The 21,766-nt window shown below is 34.3% G+C and overlaps 1 protein-coding gene across 1 annotated transcript in view; it reads left to right on the forward strand.

Moving 5' to 3' along the window:
* Positions 1-5,623, forward strand: part of Rab2 (RAS oncogene family member Rab2) — a 34,836-nt gene extending 29,213 nt beyond the window's left edge. The window contains exon 4 of the mRNA XM_072535017.1: positions 165-5,623. Coding sequence (XP_072391118.1) covers positions 165-263 — 99 coding nt within the window. The 3' untranslated portion in view covers positions 264-5,623. The remainder of the gene's footprint in view (positions 1-164) is intronic.
* Positions 5,624-21,766: the final 16,143 nt, after the last annotated feature.

Below are 21,766 nucleotides of genomic sequence, written 5' to 3' on the forward strand. Positions count from 1 at the left end.
TGTTTTAATATTATGAATGGTCTAGAAAGAAATTTTGTATACACTCGCATTTGATGGCTTTTGCCGTAATCTCATACCTATGATCATCGTTGAATGGTCGTTGTATAATATACGGTTATATTTTGTTGTTCATTAAGTTAATTAAACGTTTTATATTTTTTCAGGCTAATGGTATCAAAATAGGGCCTCAACATTCCCCTACTAACCCATCTTTACCTGGATCAGGAGGTGCAGGAGGCTCACAAGGCTCAGGATGTTGCTAAATTATAAAAAAAATTTTATCCAAAGGATCTGTTCTAACTATATGAACTATCCTACTTAAGAATGTGGTTAAGCGCAGAAATTTACTATTCAAATTCTCGGCCTCTAAAATCTCTTCTCAATATAATGAATTTTTATATATTGAAATATTTAGTTATAGGCCTTTAAGACATTGAGGCAGCCGAGCTTTGAATAATAAAATATGTTGGTATTGGGACTAGATTTTAAATTATAACATTAGGTCAAACTAATTAATATTATGAATTAAATATTTATTTTAACATATAATATTAATAACAGAATCTTATTAAGAAATGTCAACTATATTTCTGCATTGAGTAGAATTTTCTAAGTACATTCTGATTAAATAGTATCACATCGTTTCTATAATTTGAGAAACGAAACATTCTTGTATATAGATTGAAAATTAAATTGTCTTAAACTAAATATCTGTTTACTTGCAATTTTTTACTAGCGATGAAAATTACAGTTGTTCTACTGTCAAGTGGCAAGCGCGAAAATATGCATTGATTTTGTTACCGCTATATATATGTAGTTAACTACTACGATATATTGTTCATCGACGGTCGATATCGATTTCAAACAAATGCCGTCTTTAGTCCGAAAATATTAAGCTATCTTGTAGACTTTTTAACCAAATAATTCTTAGAATACATTGTGCAAAATAATCTAAAGCTTATAAAGTTTTTCATTTTTAAATTTTATTAATGCAGGTCACCTTCAGTATTGCTTTCCAGATTTCGTTCGAGTCATAAAATTATTCTTTTTTAATGAATAATTTTCAGTCACAGGCGCTGATTATTGAAAGAGACATAGTTTCAGTGGGCGAAAAAGCTTTGGAATCTACAATAATACATAAAATGTTATATTGTACTAGATCTAAGTCATATCTATTGCTTCATCATTCGATCATATGGAACTGAGAATTATGGCTCTATCGGAGTAAGTTAGCTAGTAACGGGAAGCAATTTATTACAGTTTCTTAGTCAGCTACATAATATTTAGATCCACAGTCCAAGTTACATCCAGTCATTCTTATTCTATTAACATCACACTTGACTTTACAATCCTCTGTGTATCATCACCTATTCCAAATCAGTTTCCACTGCTTCTCTTGGTTTTTCAGTTCGGTACTCCTAAGGTTATTATGTATTCCTTAAATATTGATCTGGCTTGAAGAGACTGTTCTTATTCTGTACTCAACTTTTTTTCTCTAAGTCGTGCATGACACGTACAAAACTTATCACAAATTATAGAAACTTCTGAAATAGATATAATCCTAATCATGTTTTTACATGTAGAAATGATATATAGTTACACATTAAAAAAAGTTAATTGCAAGCGAGGACAAAGAACGCATTGGAATGATGCTGGAGTGTCAGTGGTAGGGTGCTTACGTATGTATAGGCTGACAAAAATATTGTTCACTTTGTCCACTGTGGAGATCGTGTTCAAATTTAATAAAAGCTGTGATGCCACAAGGAAATAGTCCAGAAGAATATTATTCTATTAGACATTCAATATCCATATTTTTATTATTTTATGACAGTTTTATGATAAATTAAAATTTCCAACAACGTTCCTGTCACGCGAATACACAGCAATACCTGTCGTGTACTTACAGTGTTCAGTGTAATCTCCTCAAGATTAACAATAATAAGTCATCCTTGTTGAACCATTTTATTACGGCTTAAATTATTAAAACGTTCATAATCTGTAACCGTTTACCAGAGAATAATTAATATGACGGGATAATCGACTATTTTAGTTCTCTTCTGCCATTCGAATTCTCGAGATTTAATTCCTTCCATCAATATTTTTATTGGTCGTTCCCTTTTCCCAATGTCTTCTAGGTTTGCACATGACGATTTTTTCAGGTATTCACTGATCCATCATTCGCTGCGCATTAATGTCATTTATTGTAGAATTTTTCATTTCATATGTTATTAAAATATCACAAGTAGGAACATTCCATTTTACTAATCATTATATTATAAAATCTAAATTACAAACTCGCCAAATTATAGAATTCTTTTATAGTATGTCTATGTAGTTTGGAATCGTACAGAACGTTATTTAAGTCATGCTACATCAAAAACTCCGGCATGGGAAACCGATATGAAAATAAAGTTTTTACTTCTCATATTTACATGGTGTCATGTCCATAAGAAATAAAAATATTTTTTGTAAGATCACCATCATCATCGTTTTCGCTTTACAACCTTGCGTGGGTCCTAGCCTTATCAAGAATTTCTCTCTAGTCGCCCATCCATTTCGTTCACTGCTTCGATGGCGTCATTTTGCATGCCGAGGGATTTGTGGTTGCGTGTTTATTTTCATGCACTTCGTTTTGTTGGTGTTCATTATTAAACCCATTTTTGTAGCCGATTCTTTTAGTGCTACATACGCCTCTTCCGTTTTCCGTTCTCCCAAAATGATTGATATCATCGGCATAGGCAAGGATATACACTGATTTGTTATATATTGAGCCGTTGGTTGTGTTTTGTGACATACATACATATTACTTTTTATTTTTTAAATTTACCAAACGATTTGGTACTTCTAACTCTTTAATGGCTTTGAACATTTCTTTTCTATTTTACAGAGTCGTATTCTGCTTTGTAGTCTATAAATATGTGAACAATATCTATGCTATATTCCATTCTTTTTTTTTTTTAATTTGTCTCAGGGCTACAATCTGAATAATTATCGATGTACCACCTCTGAAACCAGCCTGGTAAGTTCCTACTATTCGTTCTACATGTGGTATCATAGTTTTGTGGAAAATATTTTATATACTGCATTTAGAAGCGTAGTTCCTCTGTGGTGAAAGCATTCAAAGATACCTCCTTTTTTGTGTATGGTGCAAAGTATTCCAATATTCCAATCACTAGTGAGGAATTTCTGTGTCCATATGTCTTTTATGATCTGCTGTGAGCCATTATGGTATCATGGCGATCTTCTTTATATAGTTTTCAGCTGGGAGATTATCTATTCCGGGCGATTTGTTTCTGGTATTTTTTGTAAGAAATAATGGAACATTTGTAGCCTATTTTCTGATACAACTTTTATTCATTCACCAACAAAACTAAATAAAAAAATAACATTATGACAAATAATAATCGTTATCATGTTTTAACTTAAACTGATTTTTTAATCTAAATTGCCTATTTTCTTCCTATATATTGCTTCATCTTTCGATCCATAGACTTATTGGTATGGTAAAAATAGATATTATCACGCGGTATAAGTTGTTGGGAATAACTAAATATTACAACAAATGCATAAATATGAAAAGTAAAAACTTTATTATTATTTCAGCTTACAGAACAGAAACTCATCCCAAATTTTATTCTTTTGACTATGGCGCCTGATAAAAAAATAATTTTTATTAGTCTCAAGAATATCTTAACATGGTTTTTATTTATGTATATTCGTATTAATTTGCCAATGATGTCTCGTCTAAATCTTATTGTTAACTTACTAACAGTTTGTGATCATATCGTAAAGGGCACAAAACTAGGTTATAAAATTTTAGAGTGAGATATACTTAAAAATAACATTTAGACCAATATGAAAATCTTCTGTTATTTCTTTAGAACCCAGAATCTTAAAATATTGAGGTTTATTTTAATATTCACCAATCGCTCACCTAAGTTCAGGAACTTCACAATATTTACTGATTCTCTAAAAAATAAGTCGTACAATTCTAATAAGTTTTATAGACAGAAAATATCAAAATGTTCCTTCGGGTGAGCGAGCATTTTCTACGTCAACTATTTGGTACACGTAGTGTTACAAAATTAAAGATATAACAAAATCTAGCACTTAACTCTTTTGATAATATATCACACAAAAAACTTCTATCAAACTTTTTTACAATTTGGACAAATTTAGATGAAATTAATTTATAATCCACTAACATTTTTAATTTTAATATGCCCTACTAAAATCGTGACGTTATATGAGGTGGTGGGGCTTATTAGTATTTCCAAATAAACTTAATAATATGTAAAAGCTCAAAATATGTATTTTGTTTGAAATTTCTTGATGCATTTGTATTAATAAGCTTGTCGACGTCAATTCTTGTACAACAATTTTTAATAGATTATGGTGGATAGCTAAAAAGTTTTTCGGCATCAGATGCGGGGAACATTAAATTACTCGACACATCTAACAGCAAATGTCATTCTTTGAACCTTTTATGTAATTAAAAAAATATGACTTGGAAATGGATATGGCAAGTAGATGCAGTACAGACAAAATAAGGTAAAGAATAAACCGATAATAATTTTGAAAGTTTTATGCGCATGTTTTAAAAGTCCCTATTTTTGGGGTCTTGGTTAAGTAAATCGTTGCAATAGAATAGTAGTGGAGCTAATTAGCCTGTAACAGTATATAACATCAACACTTATCAGTAATTAATGTATCAGGTCTACTCTACTAAATGCTTACCGACCTGTTGTCGCCTGTGTCTGGTGACTCAAGATAAAAATTCACCATTCGCGCAACCTCGTCTTAGTTGGCGTTTGCTCTAACTCATGATACATTTTTATATATTTTGTATATACAAGAATTGAAACGGGCACTCTTAATTACAATAAATTTAAAAACAGCTATACTTTAAGAGCTTTTCGTGGTATTAATAGTTCATTCATAATTGTTTCTAAGCTTTATTAGGGACGTTTCAAAGCTTCATGAACCTTCAAAATGCGCATGCTCGAAAAAATTCATCCTAAAAACATTAAATATTCTAATTTCATACTGAATTCGATATAAAGTATTAAGAAACGACTGTTAGAAAAAAAACAATACTCCAAACTCTTTCACTAATGCAAATCCTAGTATGACTCTGTCTTGCCATGAGAAAGCACTGCAGACAAATAAATGATTTCAGTAATGTCGGATTTCATAGTTTCATTCGTAGATTGACGTCACCAAATAAGTGTGTCAGGTTCATGAAATTTTGTAAGACCAATACCTCATTTGACATCAGACGTTAGTAGTCGATTTCAATCGATCTAGGAATTAAGCCACGGATTACTAATTAATTACTTATAAAATGTATACCCAATACCGGCATTAAAGTTATGTGATTGTATGGACGTGTTGTATATTTATATAATTTTACATATACTTAGCAGTCAAATATAATATAATTATTTTTGTTTTTATGAATACATTAATATATTTAAATAGTTTTACTTTATTGGATTCATGTTTTTGTTGTACATTTTATTTAAGGTGTGTTTTCTAGTGCAAAGAAATAACAATATATTCTTCATTAAAATATATTTCTTTTGTGTAAGCTTCTTATCAAATACAGCGTTATTTCCAAGAATTGCTTCATTGTTCATTCCTGATTAATAATGTTGATATTTTCTCAAACTACAACTCGACAAAGGTAAAAGGTTAATATCAACTAAAACTCAGGAATTTCGTAAAACCTTATCCACTTACACAACAAATTCCCTAGTATACTCAATCATCCAAGTAAGTCAAAATCAAACCCGACCGAACTGATGCGCTATAATGACGGATGTGCTCCAAGAAATGAATATACGAAAATACTTCTTGCAACATTACGAGCTTAGTTTACGTCTGCTCATTGCTGTGGTTTTTAGTAAGTTAAGTAATTGTGATAATCAGTGCCCCGACAAAAATTTCTAGATCAGGTGTCAAATCTGCAATCGATTTATCAATCCGTACTCCAAACCTCGCTCATAGCATAAACTGGTCTGTTAAAGCAGACACACCAGGTTCGGACTACTTCGTTATTATAATGCAGCTTAATCACTATTTTGTAACATAAGAGGATACTATCTATCCTAAGTTTAAATGCACATTCGTGCGTGAACAGTTGTCGTGCTTACACGTGTATCTTAGAAGTTCAGTACAATCAATCGTTTTAGAAGACAATATTAATTATTTGAAAATTAGTTATAATTGTGGTTATAAGGGTGTTGTGAAAGCTTAGTGCATTCATACGGAAGTGGATGATGGGGGGAAACCCCCTCCTCTCCCGGATCCTCCAGAAAACTTAGATCTAGGAAATAATCAGATAAGTGGTTCAAATCATTTAAATTTAATTATAGATTCTCCTGCATTGAATCGGAATACTAAAGATAAAAAAAATGAAAAACAAATTGTATTAAAGGATAAGATAGTTGAGGCTAGTTCTAATCCAGAATCAAGTATTTCCGTTCACAATAATAAGGAATCGAACAAAAAAGTAAAAACAACATTCCTTTATCAGTCTACTGATATAGGCCCGTTTCAGATTTACATTGAAAATAATATGGATAATTATACAGGCCAATTAAACGCAATAAAAATTGGGGAAATAATTTTAACTTCACATCCAGAATTAGATAAAAAAAAATAAAACAAATTCAATCGATAGGGAGAAATCGAATTCGGGTTTTTTGTAAGGTATATTTGAGTGCTAATATATTGTTAAAATCTCACATTTTAGAAAATAAAAACTTGTCTGCATATATTCCTAAATTTGTAATATTTCGATTAGGAATTATTAGATTCATTGATAAAGATTTACCAGTTGAATATTTAAAAAATAAAATTAGGGCCTATGATTTTCATTGTAAATTTGAAGTGGAATTTGTTAAAAGAATGAACCGAAAAGTAAAAAACTCGAATAACGAAACAGAATTAATACCTACAAGTACTATTTTGGTTTCCTTTAAAAGTCAAACTTTACCTAAGTATATAGAAATTAACAAAGTTCTTTACGAAGTAGAAGTTTATAAACAGAGTTGTAATGTATAATAATTGTTACCGCTATGGACATATTAGTAAACAATGTCGAAGTAAAATAAGATGTCTTAAATGCTCTCAGAATCATCACACAGTTACCTGCTCATCAGACGAATTTACAGTAAAGTGTTCTTCTTGCAATGGAAACCATTTTACTAACGATTTTAATGTATGCCCGACGTACAATAGACAAGAACAAATTAAACAAATGATGTCACAGACAAATTGTTCCTTCAAGGATGCTAGTAGTAGTATTCCAAAAAAAAAGTTATGCAGATATTGAATCTAAGCATTTACCTTCCAATGCAGTTGATAATAAAATAGGTAATTCTAATTTACAACAAAATTCTTCATTAGATTCAGTTAATGTTCATGTAACTTCAACATTGTCCAAGCCCTTTTCACAAATATCACACCAATCCAATACGCGATCCATTTCTCAAAGATCGAACTCCCGTTCATACTCTCAAGCCCTATTAAATAACTTAACAAAAAAAAAGTAAAAGATCTTATCCTTTATATCCCGATCCTACATTGTCAGCGCATCAGTCCATTATTAGTTCAGTTAATCTTCCTTTTAAGAAAGGGGGAATTTTGAGTTCAGAACAATATCAGTCCAATATTCAAAATGAAAATAAATCAGAAATTGTCATAAGAGAAACCGAAAATAATGAAATTGCAAATGTAATTTTTCAGATAGTTTTATCAACCATAAATACAATAAAGAACAAAAATAAATTAGACATACAAGAAAATGAAATTACAAATATTATTAAAACTAGTTTAAATAACCTTTTTGAACATGGATCATATAACTCTATGTCAATGGAACCTTAAATCGGCAAATTCAAATAAAGAAAATTTACAATATTTGTTAAATGATCATAACATCGATATAGCTTGCTTGTCAGAAACTAGATTTACATCCAATAAATATTTTAATCTTCCAGGTTACAACATTGTGAGGGATGACCGTTTAGACCGCAGTGGCGGGGGAACGGCCATCCTTATTAAATCGAAACTTTTGTATACAGAATTACCTATCTCTGTTTTACTACCTAATTGTAATCAATTATCCATTATTTTAAAATGTAATGATAAAAAAATTTTACCATTGTATCGCTTTACGTTCCACCAAAAACTAAAATTTCGTTGCATATTTGGGATCAACTCTTTAGTTCTTTTAATCCACCTGTAATTTTTACGGGAGATTTTAATTCTTATTATTCATAATATTGCCTGGGGTGGGCCAAGCACAGACCACTATGGCATAACACTTATGAAAGCTCTTGACCGAAATAATCTTGTATATCTCAACGATGGATCACCTACATTCATAGGAAATTATTTGCAATCTCATTCTGCTATCGATCTGACAATTTGTTCTCATTGTATAAAACATTTACTATATTGGCACACAATAAAAGATCTTTATGGGCCTGATCATCTACTATGCATTACACAAATATATATGCCACCCAAAGTTAATAAATTACTATCTTGTAGAAAATGGAATATTAAAAAGGCAAACTGGGATATATATTATGTTATGTATTATATATTATATTATGGAGTTTCAAGACCAGTTCAATAAAACAGAAGTTGGTGATTACAATTATTTTATAAGAATAGCTGAAAATGCAGCAAACTTTTCTATACCTAAATTTAAATCAAATCAAAGTTCAAATAAAAATAAACAGTGGTGGAATGAAAAATGTCAATTTCTGGTACAGAAACGAAGAAATAGTTTGCATAAATATATGAACAATCCCACACTAGATAATTTGTTAGAATATAAAAGAACTGATGCTATAGCAAAAAAAAACCTTCAAACAAATAAAAAAAGATAGTTGGGAAAATTATTTTAAATCTCTCAACAGATCGGTACCTCTTAAGAATATATGGAAAAAGGTAAATAATTTTAAAAATCGAAAATATTCAAATCAAAATCAATCAGATCATGATGAATGGCTTGTTGAATTTCACAACAATTTAACCCCTCCATATGTATCCCCTGACACAACCTTTCTTGATTGTGTAGATATAAGAAACCATAGTATTAGTGGACATTATCTGACCAACCAGTTTTCACTTCAAGAATTAGACATGGCACTGAAAAATCTGCCAATACAGCTCCAGGTTCTGATAATATACATTATCCTATGTTGTTTAATCTTCCTAGATCAGGAAAAATTTTGCTTCCAAATCTACTAAATGATAAACTGCGTTAGACTTTCACGGCCATCGTCTAACTTGTTAAACTGTTCGGGCTGTTAGGACGTTGTCTTATGAGATTAGTTTCGCCAACACTAGGGGTTGGCATCTTCTGGAGATGTTACTGCTTCGCTTGTAACCTGAAAATGACGGTGCGTTGTATCCATTGTAGTGTTGGTCGTGTGGGTTTTTGGGTGTTTTTCTTGTGTTTGGATGGCTACGCTGTCCTGTTTTAGGCTTTTGCCTCTTCAGGACGTGTTTTCCTTAGTATTGGTTGTATGGCACTGGATTTTGATATGTGTCCACTGGTGTGCTGCGTGGTGTTTGTTGGTGGAGCTGCTCTCACTAGTCCTGGACAATCGGGGGCGAAAGGGATGCAAGTGAACGAGTGCGTTGTACTACGGAGGCAATATTTATATTTCCCACTCGCCTCCCCCCCACTGGTTCCTTGAGGGGGCGTGTCGTCGTTTGTAGTAGCGTTTCTTTCATCGTGTTTGGCGGGAAGGGTGTTTGTGGATTTTAATATCGGTATCCATGTCTTGTTAATGTTCAGTCCCTCTTCTATCCGATTAAAATTATTTGGGTGCTTATATAAAAACGGGAGACTATTATTATTATATTTCCACCGCTTCCCGATACAACCGTGGGTAGTACTGTAAAGTTTTGTCCAGCATCTGCGTTTCTTCAAACATTATTAGATTTTCTCCGCTTCCCAAAGCGTGTTCGGCAACGGCAGATTTGTCGATATGTCCTTAACGACAATGGCTTTTATGTTCATTTATCCTTGTGTTTGTGTGTCTTTTCGTGGTTCCCACATATACCATTCCACATGTGCATGGTATTCGATATACTCCGACTAATGTGTCGCGTTTGTCTTTTACCGATCTTAAACAGTCCTTGATTTTCTTTGAGCTTGAAAATGGTCTTTACGTTGGCCTTCTTAAGTATTCGCCAAATTCTGTCCGTTACCCCCGATATGTAGGGCAAGACCGCTTTGCCTTTACATTCTGTTTCTTGGTCCTTTTTTCTAGAGATGTTGTTCATCGCTTTATGTATTTCTCTTCTGGTATAACCATTGGAGGTGAGCGCTTTTTCAATATGAAGAAGTTCACGTTGGAGATGCTGTGGTTCACAAATTCTCTTCGCCCTCTCCGCCAGAGTTTTGATGATACCTTGTTTTTGGCTTGGATGATGATTTGAGTTCCTGTTTAGGTATCTGTCCGTGTTTGTAGGTTTTCGATACACTTTATGTCCTAAGTAACCTTCCTTTCGATTTACTAATACATCTAGGACCGCTATTTGTTGATCTTTTTCTGTTTCCATCGTAAATTGAATATTTGGATGTAGTGTATTTATATATGACAGAAAATCGTTCAGATTTCTACTCCGTGACCCCAAATCACAAAAGTGTCATCGACGTATCTAAACCATACCTTTGGGCCTGTATGCTGAGTCCATTACCCTCTTCTCTAAATGCTCCATGAAAAGGTTGGCTACGACCGGGCTTAGTGGGCTTCCCATTGCTACTCCATCTATCTGTTCATAAATCTGGTCTTCCCATAAAAAGTAGGTTGTAGTGAGGCAAATATGGTATAATTCCACCATATCCTTGGAAACTAGTCCCTCAATTAACTTCAGAACGTCTTCTAGGGGAACTCTTGTAAATAGGGAAACAACATCAAAGCTAACAAGAATGTCAGATTCCTGTAAAGTTATTCCTTTGATTATCTCAATGAAATGGGCGGAGTCTTTTACAAAGGCATCGTTTTTTCCTATATGTGGTTGTAAAATATCGGCCAGATGTTTAGCAAGGCTGTAAGACGGAGAACCTATGGAGCCAAAAAAAAATCAAACCAATAAATGAATAATATTAAACAATAAAAAAATAATACTAATAAAAAGAAATTAACAATAAAAGTTAAAGAAAAGTTACAATGTTATATATACTGATATAAAAAAAAAACAATAAAAATGAAAATAAGTAACCAAAATATTGAGGCAGTTACTAACACACTAAAAATATTGTATCCTAATTTAACATGTATATAATATTAATAAGTATATGATGTAAACAATGGAAATGGATGATAAAACTATGAGAAAACATGACTGGCCTTTTGGCTTTGCCAGTGCCATTAACTTAGGAAAAAAAGTCTAAATAGAATACCAAAAAAGCTAATTGGCTCAAATATAATCTCTTTTCACACCTTCCTTATGATAACATTCCTTTTTTCAACAACACTAATGAAAAATACGAATTTCTTTTAAATAATACCGAATTTGCTTCAAGTCATTCAATTCCTCTTAAGAAACCTTATAAAAGTAAACGGCACCGACACCGTGGTGGGAAGAAGAATATGAAATTATAGTTAGGCGGAGAAAATAAACGTTAAATACCTATAAAAACCATAGTTCATTGGAAAATTTTATACTTGTTAAAAAATAACTGCAAACAGTAAATTGTTGTTAAAAAATAAAGCAAAAAATTATTGGATGTAGTAAGTAGTATTGCAGTAATTTGAATAAAAATACCCCTACCAATGATCTGTGGCAACAAGCAAAAAAAAAATGAAAAGAAATCCAGTATCTGGTAATAAATGTGAAAGTTTCGATTGGCAGGAAACTTAATTCAGCTCCAGTTTAGATCAAATCACATATGATATGATCTGGAACTTACCTCGCAGAGTAAAATTATTTTTGCGTGAAATATCCAATGAAGTATTGTTACAAAATAGCAACATAGAGAAATGGAAAAAATATTAGTAATACTCATTCTAAAACCATAAAAATCCAAATTATGCATATTCCTACTGCCCTATTTCTTTTCTTTCGTGTATTTTTAAAACATTTGAGCGAATTATTAAACACAGGCTTGAATTTCACCTTTATTCTAATTCTTTTCTACCAGTGCATTAATTCGGTTTTAAAAAAGGTTTCGTCACTCTAGATGCAATATCGCACTTAGTTTTAGATATTCACCTATTTAAAAAATCAGTACTTAGATGCTGGATTCCTTGACATTAAAGGAGCTTACGATTGTATAGATACACTTATATTAAGAGAACAATTACCTAATATAGATATTCCACCCAGAATTTGCAATATAATATGCCAAATGTATAGAGATGCACAGAGAAGTATTTATAAGATCTGTCAACAACTCGATAATTGGTCCTCGCAACAAATATAGTAACGTATCTTGGCATAACGCTGGACAAAAAACTTTGTTGGAGACCGTTCATCCATAAAATAGAAACAACATGTTATAAGGGATTAAATTTTCTAAAACTTATTCGGAAAACTTGATGGGGAGCTGACACACAAACCTGTTTAATTTTTTATAAAGCTTTCATCCGATCGGTAATAGATTATGGGAGTATTTTTTAGGGTTCAGCAGTAATCACATTTTAAAACGTTAGAAGTGATCCAAAACGCTGCTTTAAGACTATGTTTGGGAACAATGTGCTCTACCCCCTGTGAACCTTTGCGTCTGGAAACTTTAGATCTCCGAAGACAATTTTTATCTGAAATCCTATATAAAAGATCCCATTGTAAACAATGAAATTTCTGTATTAAACTGCTTCGATTTAACAATAAAATATTGGTCTAAAAAATCCGCCCCACCGTATGTACAGCTTTTCGTAATACGTGTAATATTAGAAAAATTATTAAAAAACCACCTCAATCGGATTTTTTTCAGGCTTTAGAAACATCGTTAATGTAAATCCCCTCATATTCCGAACTTCTCACACTTAGCAAAACTACCCTTCATTATTATACTGCCAACTATCCTAATCACCTACAAGAATATAACCGATACTTCAAAACAAAATGATGGGGTGGGCTGTGACTTTTATATACCATCATTAGACGTTAAAAAAAATTTAAACTTGATTCCAACACATCAATATTTTCAGCAGAAACTATAGCTATCTGAGATCTAAATTCAAAACTTAGCAAAGACAAAAACTTTTGTCATTGGACAGACAACGGCAGCTCTGTTTCAAGCTTCTAAGCTTTCATCAAGCAGCTTTTTTTAAATTCATTTTACAACACAATTTAGTAAATAAATTTTAAGAAAAAGAAAAAAAATGTTGAGTGTTGAATTTGTATATTAATGTTATTATTATTGTATTATATATTCTAATTATTAACATATGTATATATATATATACATATATATATATATATATATATATATATATATATATATATATATATATATATATATATATATATATATATATATATATATATATATATATATATATATATATATATATAGGCTTACGCTTTTTATACAAAGTTCAAGAATGACCGAATAAGATGTATTTAGTTAGTTCATGCCTTTTTGAAGTAGCATTTGCTTTTTCAGTCATCTGTTTCCCCAGTGCGTAGAGTCAGAGTCTAACCCTAAGGTATTCATGGCTAACCATCTTAATGAGCTCGATACGGTGACAACTGAAATCTACTACTTCAGTACATAAAGAAAAAACATTCTTTTCTTCTTATCTATTGGCTTGCATACAAGTGCATTTGCCAGCGCATTTGAGTAAAAAAAAAGTTATTTACCAGCACAATGTCATTGACTATCTTAGCATTTACATACGAAACATTTTTGAAGTTACCAGTTGCCAATAAAAAGGCTTTTTTGCGTTTTCCACAACCTGACAAGTCTCATTTGTGGCAAATCAGGATGGAAGATGATCACTCCCTATTCTTATTTTGTAAGGGGTTATTTTTTAATGTCTAATATTTTTTAATAACAGTAATCTTCTTCTTCATGTTCCATCTCCTCTAAGAAGGTTGGCAACCATCATGGCAATTCGCACTTTCGATACCGCTGCTCTAAAGAGGTCAGCAGAAGTACAGTTAAACCAAGCTCTCAAATTGTTTAACCAGGAGATGCGTCTACTTCCGCGACTCCTTCTACCCTGTATTCTTCCTTGTATTATTAATTAATTATTAATTGCAGCAAGTTATATCTGTTAACTATATATGAATTAAGAGAAATTTTTAAAAGACTCTAGAGAACAGCCAGGGATTATGGGCTGGAAGTAAATGCAGAAAAAACAAAGTATATAAAGATTAGAGTAAATAATGAACATGCAGGACAGTTTTGGAAAGTATCTGTCCAGACAAGGAATATAACTTTGAGATAGTTGGACAGTTCGATTATTTCGGAGTAACGTTAACAAATAGAAATGGAGAGACTCAAGAAATCGTAAAAAGAATGGCTAAAGGTAGTAAAAGTGCTGAAACTCTAAATAAGATGCTAATATCAAAGAAACTATCCAGAGAATCAAAGAAAATTTCCGACCAATGGTGTTTTATGCTAGCGAGACTTGGATCTCAAGCAAAACCATAGAACTGAAGCTAGATATATGGCAGCGAAAGATACTCAAGAAATACAGCGAAAGAATATATGGAGATATAAAAGATGGGCATACCTGGAGACGAAGAACAAATAATGAAACAATGCAAATATATGAACAACAAAAAATTTCAAACATTGTGAAAGTTCAAAGACTAAGATGCTCGGACACGTAGCTAGAATGCAAGAAGGAAGAGTAACCAAAGCATTAATAAATACTGAAGCTGTCACAAAAAAGAAAAGAAGACGACCTCGAAGAAAATGGATGGAATCCGTAAAAGAAGACTTGAGATTGTTAGGAGTACAAAACTGAAGAAACTTAGCAGAAGATAGAATGGAATGAAAGAAAACCATTGAAGCCTTAGGCTCCTAGGGCCTATTTGAGCTGATGCACACACACACACACACACACACACATACACACATATATATATATATATATATATATATATATATATATATATATATATATATGTATATATATATATATATATATATATATATATATATATATATGTATATATATATATATATATATATATATATATATATATATATATATATATATATATATATATATTGTTACGATAAATATCATGGCCTAAAATAACTGTAAATATTATGACTAATTCTGTTTTGTTGTAGAAATTTCGGCGAAGGATCTAGATGAATCATCCGATTCAGGTAGGCCGAAATAAAACCGGTCTGAGCTTCTGGGGAGATCGCCGCCGTTCTCGAATAACAGGACTTCATATATAATAACGGAACTGTAATTGAAGAGCAACAGTTGATTTTGAAGACGCGCTCGCGATTTAAATGTTACGTTCGCCTATATAAATTATGTATCGTTCGTCAAATAAATTAATATAAATTATTGTGCTTTTTAATAAATTAAAATAAGAACCTTTTAATAAAGACATTATAAATTAAATACAGACATAGCCGTTAAATAAATTTCCTAACATTGGTGTCAGAACAGTGGAATACATAAGATAAATTGCGAAAATAAATTACAAGTGAATATAAAATAAATTGTGAAAATGGCTACGATTTATGAGCTGACAGTGACTAATTTAAGAAGACATCTCGAAGACAGAGAATTAGCTTCTACCGGAAAAAAGGCTGAGTTAGTCCAACGACTAAAGAACGCTTTGCTAGAAGAAGGACTAGATCCAGAGACTTATATATTTGAAGATGCTGTCATCTCGTCGATTTCGAAATTAGAGAACAAAGTTTCTGACGATATTTCGAAAGTTTCTTCTGATGTAGCCAAAGTTTCTGGTGATGTAGCCAAAGTTTCTGGTGACATCGCGTCATTAGAAAACAAAGTTTCTAACGAGATTTCGTCCCTGGAAAGCAAAGTTTCTGCTAACATCTCTTCGGAAATCTCTAAAGTCACTTCTGAGATGTCTGCCCTGGACGATAGAATATCTTCGTTAAAAAACCAAGTTGCTGCCGATAAGTTGGCCTTCGAAGAAAAGATGAAAGAGATCGAAAGGGAGATGGAGGAAACAGGGACGGCAGAGAGAGGAAACAATCCAATTACAGTAGAGACAAAAGAAGACGAGACGAAATGTAAGTTGGAGACACGGCCGAAATTTGAAGGAAGTGGAGGTTCTGTTCATGTTAAAGTCCCAACTTTCGACGGAAAATCGTCATGGAACAACTACATGAAACAGTTTGAATCAGCTGCAAGAGCAAATGGATGGTCTGAAAAAGAAAAGGCTGTAAACCTGACTATCGCTCTTCGAGGAGATGCCTTAGATGTGCTGCAGACCATAGCCGTAGAGGAGACCGATGATTTCGAACAACTTAAGAAGAGGCTAAATATGCGATATGGCCACGAACATTTGGAGCATGTATATCAGTCGCAGCTTAAAAATCGTAGACAGAAGAAAGATGAGGCTCTTCAAGAATATGAGGTAGATATTGCCAGATTAGTACGATATGCGTATCCAACAGCTCCCGAAGACATGATGGAAAAATTGGCCGTTCAAACGTTTATTGATGGTCTTCGTGATCATGAAATGCAGAGAACACTACGATTAGCTCGTCACAAGACGCTGGTTGATGTCTTATCCGCCGCCCTCGAATACGAGTCAGCTACGCAGGCTTCTGGAGGGTACAGTAAAGTTAGGACTGTAAAAGAGGGAGGAGATGAAGATAAACTTGACCAGCTGGTTAATATGATTAAGAGTATGACATACAAGAAAAAAAAGACCATAAAATCAAGAAACTCACCATCAGGAAAACCAGAACGAGGCAGCCTTAGGGGGGCAGCTCCGACCCGGAACTCTTCCAAAGACCCTCTTATACTAATAGCTTCTTTGAAATGTCGTGAAGATAGTGTATATGTAGATGGAGACATAAATGGTAAAAAGCATACGTTGTTGGTGGATACCGGAGCGACCAGAACCATTATACGCCCGACAGTTATAAACAGCCGTAAGAAACTGTTACCAACGAGGTTGCGACTTCGGACCGCTACAGGTGAAAATGCCAACATTCATGGAGAAATCCAGGTACAATTGGGAATTGGAGCAGAAAAGTCTGTCCATACTGTTATAGTTGCTGACATCGAAGAGGATGTTATATTAGGAATGGACGTAATGAATATGCATGGATTCCAATTGGATTTTAAGAATAAGGTAATCAAAGTTGGCAACGAGGAAGTATTTCTTCATCCACATAATGACAACACTGTGCAAGCAGCCATTAAAGAAGATACAGTCGTGCCTGCGAGAAGCGAAACGATCTTAGTAGCGCGGCTACAGGGAATTGTGGACGAAGGGAGACCTGTTATGATGGAGCCTTGGAACCACGACGATGAGGTTGGCCGTGGAATCATAATTGGAAAGAAATTGGTGACTTTGGCTAAGGAAATTCCTGTGAGGCTTATCAATGTCAATGACTACCCAGTAACCATCAAGAAAGAGACAAAAGTAGGAACTTGTGTACCTGTAACATCCATAATCCGTCAGGCGACAACATCTGATAATTCCAACGACAAATTCGACCAAATGGTTGCAGTTGCAGGACAGTCCCTGAATCAGATTAAAAAAAGGAAATTAAGGGAATTTCTTCGGCAGTATCGTGATATTTTCGTACTAAAAGGAGGAAAGACGGGAAGAACTACCGTTGTTAAGCATAAAATTGATACTGGTAATGCTAAGCCAATTCGTCAAACAGCTCGACGATTACCACAGGCGAAAAGAGAGGAAGCTGAAACGATTGTTCAGGAAATGAAGAAAGACGGGGTGATAGAACCTTCTACGAGCCCATGGGTCTCTCCGGTGGTCCTGGTTAAGAAGAAAGACGGAACGACGAGGTTCTGTGTGGATTACCGTTTGCTGAACAACGTTACCAAGAAGGATAGTTATCCTCTGCCTCGGATCGATGACACATTGGACACATTGGCTGGAAGTAAATTATTTTCTACTTTGGATTTGAAGTCTGGATACTGGCAGGTAGAAATGGACCCAGTAGATAAAGAAAAGACAGCCTTCACCACAGGATCTGGATTGTGGCAATTCAACGTTATGCCATTTGGACTCTGTAATGCTCCTGCGACATTTGAGAGGCTTATGGAAAATGTGTTGAGAGGGTTATCTTGGAAAACATGCCTGGTTTATTTAGATGACATAATCGTCTTGGGAGAGACATTCGAAGAACATTTGAAGAATTTAGAAAACGTTTTTAATCGACTTAAAGCTGCCCAATTGATGCTAAACCCCAAGAAGTGCCAGCTATTTCAGGGTAAAGTCAATTATCTGGGTCACATAGTCAGTAAAGAAGGAGTGGCCGTGGATAAGGGAAAAATCGATTCCATTAAGGAATGGCCAAAACCAACTGACAAACATCAAGTGAGAAGTTTTCTTGGACTATGTACTTACTACCGGAGGTTTATTAAGAAGTTTGCAGATATCGCTAAGCCATTAACGCGACTTACAGAGGAAGCAAGAGAATACCGCTGTGATACAGACTGCCAAAATGCCTTTGAGACCTTAAAAAAGAATCTAATAACTGCACCAATTTTAGGGTATCCACTGCCAGAAGGAGAGTTCATCTTAGATACGGATGTAAGTAATGTGGGAATTGGAGGAGTGCTGTCTCAGATTCAAGGAGGACAGGAACGAGTCCTCGGATATTTTAGTAAAGTTCTTTCGAAACCTGAGCGGAATTATTGCGTCACGAGAAGAGAACTTCTAGCAGTAGTGAAATCAGTAGAGCACTTCTATCAATACCTTTATGGTAGGAAGTTTCTAATCCGAACCGACCATGCCGCCCTTAAATGGTTGATGCAGTTTAAGAATCCAGAGGGTCAGATAGCCAGGTGGATCGAACGACTCCAAGAATACGATTTTAAGATTGAGCACCGGGCCGGAGTTAGCCACAGAAACGCTGATTCTCTTTCCAGAAGGCCATGCCCAGCAGAGTGTTCCCACTGCAACAAAACGGAATCCAAGGAAGCAGCAGTGCTAAGAACGACGATGGTCAACGACGACTGGACGCCTACCAAGATAAGGGAAAAACAAGAGAGAGATCCAGTTATACAGAAAATTCAAAAATGGAAAGAGGAAAACCGTCGACCACCTTGGCAAGAAATATCAAACCTATGCTCAGTAGTTAAGACGTATTGGGCCCAGTGGGACTCATTTATCATGGAAGATGGCTTGCTCAAACGAGTCCTGGAAAATGATGACGGTTCAGAGAAGAGAAGACAGTTCGTGATCCCAAAGAGCAGAATAGCCGAAGTACTTCGTCAGTTACACGACAGTCCATCAAGAGGGTCCAGTTGCCGATACCAGCATACAGTTCCGGTTCCAGGAGGAACCATCTTTTAAGAGGGGGGCAATGTTACTATAAATATCATGGCCTAAAATAACTAAATATTATGACTAATTCTGTTTTGTTGTAGAAATTTCGGCGAAGGATCTAGATGAATCATCCGATTCAGGTAGGCCGAAATAAAACCGGTCTGAGCTTCTGGGGAGATCGCCGCCGTTCTCGAATAACAGGACTTCATATATAATAACGGAACTGTAATTGAAGAGCAACAGTTGATTTTGAAGACGCGCTCGCGATTTAAATGTTACGTTCGCCTATATAAATTATGTATCGTTCGTCAAATAAATTAATATAAATTATTGTGCTTTTTAATAAATTAAAATAAGAACCTTTTAATAAAGACATTATAAATTAAATAGAGACATAGCCGTTAAATAAATTTCCCAACAATATATATATATATATATATATATATATATATATATATATGTTTAATATTTATTTAGGAAAATCTATAATATGTTTAATATTTATCTGCATCATAACATACAACTGAGTTACCAAGAGATTCACAACGACTAGATCAGAAACCAATACCACGTATAATTCTAGTTGATCTGAATAACCTCGATAAAATTTTACAAATTTTAATATCTTGACAGGTGAATCATCAGCTCTTGATCTCTCTTTTTGTGGTGACTGTACTTAACTGTAGGTCTAGCCTGGTAAGTTCTAGCTTATACATATTGAAGTGATCAATTTCCTAAGGAAAGATGTAAAAAATATGAAATGTAGATTACCTATTTTGATGCTTTCTTCTTTCAATATATCAATTTCAATAACAAATGTTATTAATGAAACCATTAAATCATACAATGACTTGATTTTAGAAAGAGATATATTGAACACTGGTCAAAGAAAGTAAATACGGTGACGTACACCAGTACCGTGGTAGTCTAAAAAATGCAACCCGTGTGGAAGTGGGCCGCTCAAGTAGAATACTCTCACAGCTTCTCCTGTTTGTTGTAAAAGACGTCTAATTGGAGCATCTGTCCGATGAGCATTAACCAAGTTTGTAACTTTTCCCTGTGAGGTAGTAAATACTCCCAACTATCATACGACACCTACCCCTGCCCTTCATACACGTCCTGATACCCAAACTTATACCCGAGGAGAAAACCTCCACCAATATAAAAACCAGTAGAAGAAACCACTGAAAACAAACGGATATGCATAGGACAGGCGGCTATACATCATCTTAATATACCGCCGCCCCAACCTCAATGTGTAACACCATCATGCCGAAGGTGTGTATAACCTAGAGGTAACACAGTAGGCTACAAGCGATGCCCAAAAGTGATGGCCAATCCGATGGGAAAAAAGGCTTGGCAGAGTAAGGGCCCTACCCCACTGGACCAATCAGCACGACCCAACTCATGGGAAGAAAGATCAGAAGGAAAAAGAAAAATATTAAAAAGAAGTGGAAGAAAAGGAAGAAATCGGAGCTAGAAAAAGTGTAAGAAAAAGCAACGCTAAGGGTAGGGAAGATAAGAAGAAAAAGGGGAAGGAAGAGAGAAACAGTAAGCCAAGAGAAGTGAAGAGTGAAAGAGGGAGGGTAGAACAGACAGAAGGACGGAAAAGATAAAATGAAGGAGATTCTAAGGAAAGAAAATGTGAGAAACAAAGAAGAAGGGAAAACGAGCAGCTCGGGCAGTGGAAGCAGCTTTGACGATGAATGACAAAAGCAGATATCACGAAAAAGATAATCAATCAAGAACACAGAAACGGTCAGTTCGGAGGAAGAGAAACAGCCACTCAACTATAAAGTTAGACCAAAGTTGGAGCGCCCCCAAAACAGCGTAGCAGAACTCCAGAAACTCATAAGGGAGGCGCCAACATGGCTATCCATAAAGAGAGAAGTCGACATCCTGAGAAATTATATACTCGATTATATGGAGGAAGTAGAGGAAAATAAGAAGTAAGAAGGGATTCTAAGGAAATCTGTGTGCACGATATCCAGAGAAGTGCAGGTCAACATGGAACTCTTGAAAGTTAAGAAGACAGCGACAATGGGGGTTCAAGTGAACCTAGAAAGCCCAGAAGCCATTAAAAGTAGGGTAACGCTAACATGCGAGGATGAGAACGAGACAAGAGAATTGCTAAATGAAGACTGGCCGAGGGAGGTCTTCACGAGGACTGTAGTGAAATATTGGGCATCTCTGAAATAACAGGAGACGTGGCAGTTTTTGTCACCAAGAACGACCAGGACAAGGCCATTGAAAACAGGAAAGCTATATTTCCGGAGCTACCAGGTCGTGTGGGCTTTAAGAGGAA

Source organism: Diabrotica undecimpunctata, chromosome 6, assembly GCF_040954645.1.
Source record: "Diabrotica undecimpunctata isolate CICGRU chromosome 6, icDiaUnde3, whole genome shotgun sequence".
Taxonomy (NCBI): Eukaryota; Metazoa; Arthropoda; class Insecta; order Coleoptera; family Chrysomelidae; genus Diabrotica; species Diabrotica undecimpunctata.